Genomic DNA, 9,554 nt, shown 5'->3' with positions numbered 1-9,554 from the left:
TTATTATATATATATTTTTTTTCAATATAATTCTTTTTACACAAATGTTTTCACACATACACATCACATATATACATGTATATATATATATTTTTTTTTACCAACATTATAAATTCCTTCTATTAATCAAAAATAAATAAATTTCTAACACCACATACATTTTTCTATATATATATATATATATATATATATATATATATATATATATTTCAATCATCCATCAAACAAATTCTTCACACACATGTAACATATCTAAAACCCTAAAAAAACCATACATTAATTTAGATAGAAAAATACATCATACTTTCACACATGAATTTTAAATCATGAACAAATCATAAACCATAAAATAACACACATAAAAATCATAGAAATTTAAATTAAAACTTAAAAATAAAAACCAAATTAAGAATTACTCACAATTGCTCAAGAACAAAGCACCAAAATTGATGAACCAATGGAGGATTAGGCGTGAGGATTAGAGGGTTTTGGGAGTGTTTTCTTACTTGCAAATGGTTTGAAATGAAAAGATGTAAGGAAATTAGGAGATTAAGGAAATAAAGAAATTAAGTAAAATTAAGGCAATACTTATGGAAGGCAATAACTCCTTAATCTTTCAATATCCTAAGAAGTTACAAATCCCCCCAAGATACTACATATGGCCGGCCAAAATGATTCAAATTCCCACTTTTATTCCTTTTTTTTTTTAAGATAGGTTAGGAAAAAGGTTTGGACTTAAAATGGTTTTAATTGCTTTAAAAGTTGAAGTCTCATGATCTAACCTACTAACCAAATAAATAATAAAAAGAAATATATTCTTCTAAAAAGAATAATAATAATAATATTACTAGCAAATCATTTAATATATCGGAAAAAAAAATATCGGGGTGTTACAATTATGCTCTGGAATAAACTATGCGGGCCACGACCACCACAATGTAATAACACCACTGCAGATGCTGTAAATTTAGATAGTCCATTGTGTAACGTGATGTATAGATCATTATTCAGTTTTATTATAGAAAATGCAAATCATTATTCAATATGTAGATAGTTCATGGTTATACTAATGTGTACGTGATTACTATAGAAATTGTAGATGAAATTCATTGTGTATAGTAACGATGTAAATTTATAAAAGCATTGATGCAAACATGAATAAAATTTAATGTAAATCACTAAAAGCATTAATGTAAAATTAGTTTAAGTACAGACTATGAAGGGTCGTGCCCCTTAACGATTGCCATTCAGAAAATAAATCTTTACAATCATTAAGGTATACATCTAAAGCATGTCTTTCCTGGGGGTTCATTTCAGCAACAGGAGGCAGTCTCGCCAATGGAGCGAATCGACTCGGCCATTCATTGAGAAACTGAAAAAAAAAAGGTGTGAATAAGATATAAAACAACATTCAAATAACACAAAGACATAAGAGAAAACAAATTAATTTAGAAAACTAATGTATTCAGCTTTGCTTTCAGATGGACCAAAACCGACACTCGGTCCTTCGCCGGGGACTACGTACGGGTGCGAGAACACTCTGAACTAGTCAATGTAACTAGGTTCAGCCTCTGATGGAATAGATGCCCGATGAAGTGCCAGCTCACCAAGGCGGCAACTATAGGAGAACCTACTCCATGCCTTCAAGTACACAGGCGGGGAAGCAAAGGTCACGGAGTAGGTACCGTGTGCCGGTCGCACAGCCTTGGCTGGTCTCATAGGAGGGGGGGGGAGAATAGCCTGCACAAGCCGACCTGTCGCACTGTCTGCTCCGGCAAATACACCTCGACCATATCAAAGTAAGTGATACCCCCGATGAAGCTGGTGCGTGGGTGCTCATTCAGCAATGCCCTTGGAGCAGTCATGTACGAAGTCCATTCCACCTGCACACAAAGACAAGATAACATATAAAAATAATCTTAAATTAAAATAATATGCATAAGAAAGTGTGATGTGATGTACAATACCTGAGTTTCCGTCATGGAGTCAAGTATGCTACGACAGTCCCTCAGCCTGTTCACATCACGACATGGTTTCTTCGTGGATGACATCTCCGCCCTAGTCTTATTAGGCACGTCTGCTCGGCGAGGATGAGGGCGGAAAGCGGAAAAGTACTCATAGATCCATGTCTGGAGCAATGTGAGGCAACCCGCAATGGTCTTGCAACCAGCCCTAGATGCCATTCCCAACTGCCGATACAAGTAGGCCAAGGCCACCGCACCCCAGGCGATCTCATCTTGATCAATGTTCACGGCAAGTATCGGGTGAGGTCGCATGTCGGTTCTGGTCATATCCGCCAGCAGGGTGGAGCCGACAATAGCCATGTAGTAGGCTGTCGACTGGGTATCCATGGCCTGGGACCTATGACACAGCTGCATCAGTTCAGCAACGTTGACGCAGCCGCTGGTGAATGCACCTTTCCGCCGTAGCTCAGACATGGGCTCCTTGAACAGATTGGTGATACCTGCCACTCCACCTAAGAAGGCTCGGCTGGTAGAGAACCTTCAATAGACATGCCCAATATGCGTTGCACGTCGTGCAACATAATTGTCATCTCCTCCATGGCATGTGGAAGGTGTTCGTATCCGGCTGCCACCTCTCCACGAAGGCCGATATCAAAGCACAGTCGATGTGCTGGTGCATAATATACGGCAGACGGCCGAGGGGAGTAGCAGGTAGAACATCGTACAGCGCATCGCTCATATCCCTCAGTCCGATGATGGCGTCCAACGGCCTCTTCCTACTATGGCATTCCAGAACCGAAGGTGTACGCTCGGAGCCATCAAAAATAAGTTTAGCTATGTGCCCTCATAGCTAGGTATCAGGCGCGTATCTGTGGGCCCCCCGGGATAGGGCGATGTGACTAACCAGTCCGTGCCAGCGGACTGTGAGCCCCTTCTCCCCCGTGGCGACTCATTATCGACGAGAATACTTCCGGCGCACTCAGATGCGCCTGAAGAACTAGGGCCGCCACGTGCGAATCTCCCGTCCGACCCCCGAACAACAGTCCACTCCGTTGGGCGAACAACGTCGCCTACGTACTCATCATCAATACGAGTACGCACTATGTTCAGCGCACTCGACCGTTGGGCCACACTGTGTCTGACAGCCTCTTCCTGCCTAGCCCTCCTAGCAGAATCCATTACCCCCCTCTTATGAGGATCCCCTTTGAGCAGAGTAGGCCTAGAGCTATTACCGCTCAACAAGTGTCTAAAAAAACCATTTTCTTTTCCTTGATTATCAGCCATTTACTACAATTTTTGATAATTTAATTAAATATTAAATACTAAATGAACATAATCAAACGTTACGTTAATTAAGCACATGAACAAAAAAAAAATAATTAATTACCAACAACAATATTTAACTAATGATTATCAACAAGTATAATGTTACAACATATTTATTATTATTATTATTATTATTATTATTATTATTATTATTATTATTGTAATTAATTTTCTAAATTGACAATAATAATAATAATAATAATAATAATAATAATAATAATAATAATAATAATAATAATAACAATATTAACAAAAATAATAACATTAATAATAATCATAACAATAATAACACAAACAATAATAATAATCATAACACTAATAACAAAAACAATATTTAATAATAAAATGAAAGAAAAATTTACTAACATTAACAACAAAACAACATCACCAACAATAATAATAAAAAGAATATTCAAAAGAATATAAAAAACTTAATAATAATAATAATAATAATAATAATAATAATAATAATAATAATATTAATAATAATAATAATAATAATAATAATAATAATAATAATAATTATTATTATTATTATTATTATTATTATTATTATTATTATTATTATTATTATTATTATAATAAATATATTTAAATAATAAATTAATAATTATAAGAAATAAAAATTTAAGAATAATGGTAATAACAATCACAATAATAATAATAATAATAATAATAATAATAATAATAATAATAATAATAATAATAATAATAATAATAATAATAATAATAATAATAATAACAATAATAATATAAATAAAATAAATATTAATTATTCATAAAAAAACGAAAAAAAATATTAAAACCGATCGCACAAAAAACCGCGAGCCGGCCTTGGGTGAGTCGCAGAAAAAAACCGCGGCTGGACAAGGTTCAATTGCGGTTTTTTCTGCGACTCACCCAAGGCCGGATTGCGGTTTTTTGTGCGACTTCCACTATTTTTTTTTTAATTGAAATAATACGATTCGAAAAAAATAATTACCTCGATTAATTTTTTGCAGATTGAACTTCTTGGTTTTTGCTACAAAATTTTTATGTTGTAAATTTGTTTTTTGAGTGTGATAAGAGAATTTTTTAGTGGGATTGTAAATATCAACATATTATCGAGAAAACACAAAATACACATATTCCGTAAAAGAAATATCATCCCAAAACCATATGTCGAATATCGTACATCTCAACATATTATAAATAGTTCACTTTAAATTTTGTGGTGAATGAGATTCAATAATCAATCTATAAAAATCAATTCAACAAAACTTTTAATTAAGTAGATGATTGTGTAGTATGAATTTTTGTGAAATTTATAAGACCATCTATTCTTGTGGCTGGCTATTTCTTTCTAGAATAAAGCATATATGGATGCTTCGGATACAAATTGGTCAATTCACGAGTCATATCCTAATTCGTGAAACACACCATAGATGATGCCAACTATAATCAATTACTGCAACAACATCAAATTTAATACCATTAAAGTGACTGGGTTATTTCTTCAACTATATATATATATACTCCCTCTATTTCATTTCAAATGTGTCATTTGCTTTTTTATGTTTATCGATGTACTAATTCAATAAGTGATGATTGTGTATAAGTAAAAATTATAAAAAGTAGATATTAATAAATCTTATGTTGAGACGAATCAAACAAGATTACATTTTGACTATGTTCTAATACATGGATTAAGAATAAAATGCACATTAAAAGTTATGAAAATTTCTCAGACTCTAATCATAGTTTCTATGAGCGAGATACATTGAGAATGATGATGATGATATAGGAAAATTAGAGACAAAGGGTAAGTGATGATCTAAAATAAAAATAGAGTAAATATGATAATAGGAGAGACTGAAAAAATCATTAAATTAAATTGAGATAAAAGTTTTTTTTTTCCGGCCCTACATGGAATAGCTGAGGGAATGGCAAGTAGCAACCCCACACGGCCACCCCCAATAAACTAAAATAATAATAACAATCTTAAACTAAATTAAGCTTCTGCTAATGATCAAATTACGCCTTTATAAGTGAAAAGAGAAAGAAATTAGCGCGCTGACCTTGTTCTTAATTCTTTTTCTTTTTTTTTGGTTGCTAAAAACATGATTTTTGTTTATGAAATATTCTGAATTTTATTCAGTATATTTATTAATATTAAGATTTGAGGTATACTTGAAAATTATGAAAAATGTTTAAATTAACTATATCATCATCGATCATCATACCCAATGTATCCCGTCCATAGAAAAATTATGAGCAAGGTGTGGGTAGGGAATGAAGGCGGCAACTCATACTTATAAAGGAGAGCGCTACCAAAGAGTCCCTCAACTCCAGAAAGATCAAGAGAAGTTTCCGCAACGTATAGGAATAAGTGAAGTTGAAACTAACTTCGCGAGCTTGCATCTTATCACACAAGCGTGAACCTAAAACATAAAAAAACATAAAATAAAGATAAGCGAACAAGAGCACCAATTGGTAAGCAAAAGAGAATCAGTAGTCTAAAACACGGATAAGACGCCTCAAACTACTCCTAACCCTGGCAAGGTCTTTAGATAGGTGTAAACTTTTATTTGCTCATGTCAAGTTCTCCGAGGTCTTTCTCGGCTTTTCTTACCCTCTACTGTGATGCTTTCTATCTTCCTCACAGTGGCTTCAAAAGTCTTTCTCTTCATATGTCCAAACCATCTCAATCTATCTTCGCGCATCTTTGCAGAAATAGGGGCAACCCCTAGTTTCTCTCTAAACGTCTGGTTTCTAATTCGACCCATCAACTATATATAAACATTAATACAAATTCTTGTGTAAAGCGATATTACTATGAAACGCACGTCATACATGGGTTAAATAAACCAACTAACATAATTATCAATATATGAATTCTTTATTTTAAAATCGTCTTATTAAGAGACGGTCTTTCATAAAAATAATACATGCATTATAATTCTCATTGAAATTTCAACTCTAAAATGTCTTTTTTTGATTTTGTTTTCTGAATTTGAACGTTAATGAATGTTTTGCCATGCATTGCCAAATTAATAGTACCAATTAAGTTGGAAGTTACAATTCCTAATTCGTGTTACACGTCTTGGATGCTGTCAAAAATCAACTAATGCCTGCAACATTAGTACGTGTGGTTGACATAAAATATCAAATAATTATACTCCTTTTTTTTCTCCTTTATTTTTTATAGTTTTCAAAGATAAATTTGAGTCTCAAAATCAATAAATACGCATAATAAAAAATTATAAAAAATACATGATAAAAAAGTATATTAAAACGAACTAACGAGATCTTACATAGATATATTTTATCTTTTAAATATATCGTCAAAAATATTAATCAAATTTGTCTCTCCTTAAGGTAGAATATTCCAAACGATAAGAACATTAAAGAACAGAAGGTGTATTATTTTAAATATTGATCTGATATATGATATCCCTTACACTAATTCTATTTGACTATAAATGTATTTAATAATTTATTTAATGATTTTTTTACAAATATGCAAAAATATTTTTCTTAAAAATAATCTTTAATGGGGTACTTATAAGCCAATTACCACAACAAACAAAAAATCTCAACTATTAATTTTTTACACTGTAAAATCTCTGCCATTGATTTTTCATATATAATTTTTAAAAATGATTATATGCAAATAAATAAAATACTTAAAAAAAGTAAATTATTTCTAATACAAAAGTTGTATTTTACCACAAATTAAAAAGTGTTTCAAGTAAGTCCCAATAATTTCAAAGTTTTTAAATATATTTTATAAATTTTGATCTTATCAAATTTATCATAGACCATAGTGGAAGCATGTTGGATTGATTCAAATTATTTTAGTAAGAGTCAAACTAGTGGTTAAGTGGGTAGTTACTATTTAAGAGTCAATACTAATTAGTTGGAGTAAGTTATGGAATCATGGGATGAACTCCTTATTTTTATGTGTAGTTAGTTACTATTTAATAGGTACTTATATTCTATTTTCTAAATATTATAATGAGAAAGTTAGTGTTACACATTTTTATGTATTTCTTTCAACAAGGCATCAAGAGCTAGCGTTTATGATCCTGAGTAGTGAGGTAAATATAAAAAAAAAATAGAGAAGAGGTAGAGTAGGTGGTGAGAGCAATTAAAACAATTGTTTGTAGGTGTGGTGATATGTCAGTTTTTGTTGAGTAATGAGTGTTTTGGGTGTTATGTCAGTTGTTTTCAGTATGTTTTTCAAAAAAAAAAAGTGAGTACGAGTAATAGAAAATGGAAAGTTGTGTGGGAAAGAAAACACATGTAATTTTGAGTGAAAATTAAAATTGTTATGAGTGTTTGATGTGCAATCATGTCAAGTGTTGGTTATTATGTTTTTATGTGTTTTATGGGTTCCTTTTAATTAGCCTATAAAAAAAGTTTGCCCGAGTCTTATGATGAAAAAGAGAGGGGTATTGAGTAAATTGAGGTTAAGTAGCAATCTTCACACGTGTGAAAGTCGTGTTCAAGGCAGAAACGATTTATTAAGTTATGATCGTGGTTATGAAGTCAAGTGTTTGTTCATGAAATAATACTCTTTACGAGTTCTTGTGTGGTATAGTATTGATCCATGGAAATGGATGGTATTTTTGTGGTGAATGTGTGTTAAAGTCATATCGCAATGGATTGTATTTTTGTGGTGAATGTATGTTAAAGTCACATCGCAATGGCTTATTGTGTTGGTTTGTTCGGGGGTAATATAGTGATGTGTTGGGTATCATTAAAATTTTAAGTTTTAAGTTTTAGTAGTGATGCAAGTATGTTAAATTTTGTAGTATGTAAATCAAGTTCAATTAGTTGTTCAAGTCAAGGATTGTTTTTTATGAAATTTTGAATCAAGGGGAATGTTTGATTGATTTAAATTATGTTAGTAAGAGTCAAAGTAGTGGGTAGTTACTATTTAAGAGTAAGTGGATCATGGGATAAACTCCCTATTTTCATCTGTAGTTAGTTACTTAGTTTTCCTGTTTAATAGGTACTTGTGGGGCGTCTCATTTTTTGTCCTTCACTCGTCTTGATTTGACTTATGGGGTACACATATTGGCTTAGTTCATACATGCTTATTCATGTTGTACCCAGCTTAAAAGGATCACTGGGTCAGGGAATTTTGCTTAGTAGTGGCTGTGATTTGCATCTTTCTGGTTGGTGTGATTCAACTTGTCTAGGTTTCATTTGACTCGACGTTCTCTTTCAGGTTAGCTAATTTTTCTTGGGGCTTCTCATGTGTCCCGGAACAACAAGAAACAAAGTATTGTGTCTTGTTCTTTGGCTGATGCAGAATATAGGACAATGGTTTTTATCACTTCTGAGTTAAAGTGGCTCAAAGCCCTTCTTTACTGTTTAGGGGTTGATCATCCTCTGGTTATTTGTAAAGTGACTATTAAGTGTTTTACTGACATTTTATTTGGTCATTAGTGACAAATAATTGTTACTATAGTTTATAATGACATTTATGAGAAATGTCACTAGATTCTTTCTCTTAAAAAGCTTTAGTATGATTTTTTTATTATGTTGCTAATGTGTCTAATAAATATCATTAAATCCATTATATATACCATTAGAAATAATGTAGTGCATTTAAATTAAATGTCACTAAAAATATATTCCACTAGCTAAAACTATATTATGTAATAAGTAAAAATATAAAATGTACTTTTTGAAAAAGTAGCTAGGAAAATGTGGGTTGAAATGAAAAACAAGAAACTAGCAAATAAATGAGATTATCCAGAAATAATTAATAACTGATTTAATTTTTAAAAATCTATAAATTAACTGATTGAGATGAATGAAAATTTAAAATTAACTGAATCAAATTATCTTTAATTTAAAATTCCCATACTTATTTCCCATTGATGATTATTGATTACATGTAAAATGGAATATGTGAGATGAATGAAAATTTGTGCATGCCACTCGCCCACGGCCCACCACAAATACGGCCACCAGAATGAGAAAATTTGAAAAAAATAAGAGCATAGAAACATTTTATTCCAAAAATAAGCTCAATGAAAACTTTATTCCCAAAATAAGCGTTCATACATCTAAACCTAGGCTTGGTGTAACAGCAAAAATCAAAAAAACAAAAAAAAAAAAATAAAAGCCTAAGTTGCTGTTACTAACAGCGACTTAATGAGTTGACCAGTCAACTCTTTAATCTCGTAGGTTGGAATGAAGAAGTAACTGAAATAACAATTATATATATATATATATATATATATGTATATATATATATATATATATATA

General features: G+C 31.7%; 1 protein-coding gene across 1 annotated transcript; it reads right to left on the bottom strand.

Annotated features, from left to right (window-relative positions):
• Positions 1-1,198: 1,198 nt before the first annotated feature.
• LOC130803739 (protein MAIN-LIKE 1-like) lies at positions 1,199-3,264 on the bottom strand. The gene is made up of 3 exons (XM_057667939.1): positions 1,968-3,264; positions 1,755-1,883; positions 1,199-1,372 (listed from the first exon to the last, which is right to left on the bottom strand). Exons 1-3 carry the CDS (start codon positions 2,436-2,438, stop codon positions 1,199-1,201), a joined length of 774 nt encoding a protein of 257 aa, XP_057523922.1. The 5' UTR covers positions 2,439-3,264.
• Between the last annotated feature and the right edge of the window lie 6,290 nt (positions 3,265-9,554).

The sequence above is a fragment of the Amaranthus tricolor genome, chromosome 17 (genome assembly GCF_026212465.1).
Source record: "Amaranthus tricolor cultivar Red isolate AtriRed21 chromosome 17, ASM2621246v1, whole genome shotgun sequence".
NCBI lineage: Eukaryota > Viridiplantae > Streptophyta > Magnoliopsida > Caryophyllales > Amaranthaceae > Amaranthus > Amaranthus tricolor.
The sequence above is the reverse complement of the archived record's forward strand: the minus strand, read 5'-3'. Positions and strand labels throughout refer to the sequence as shown.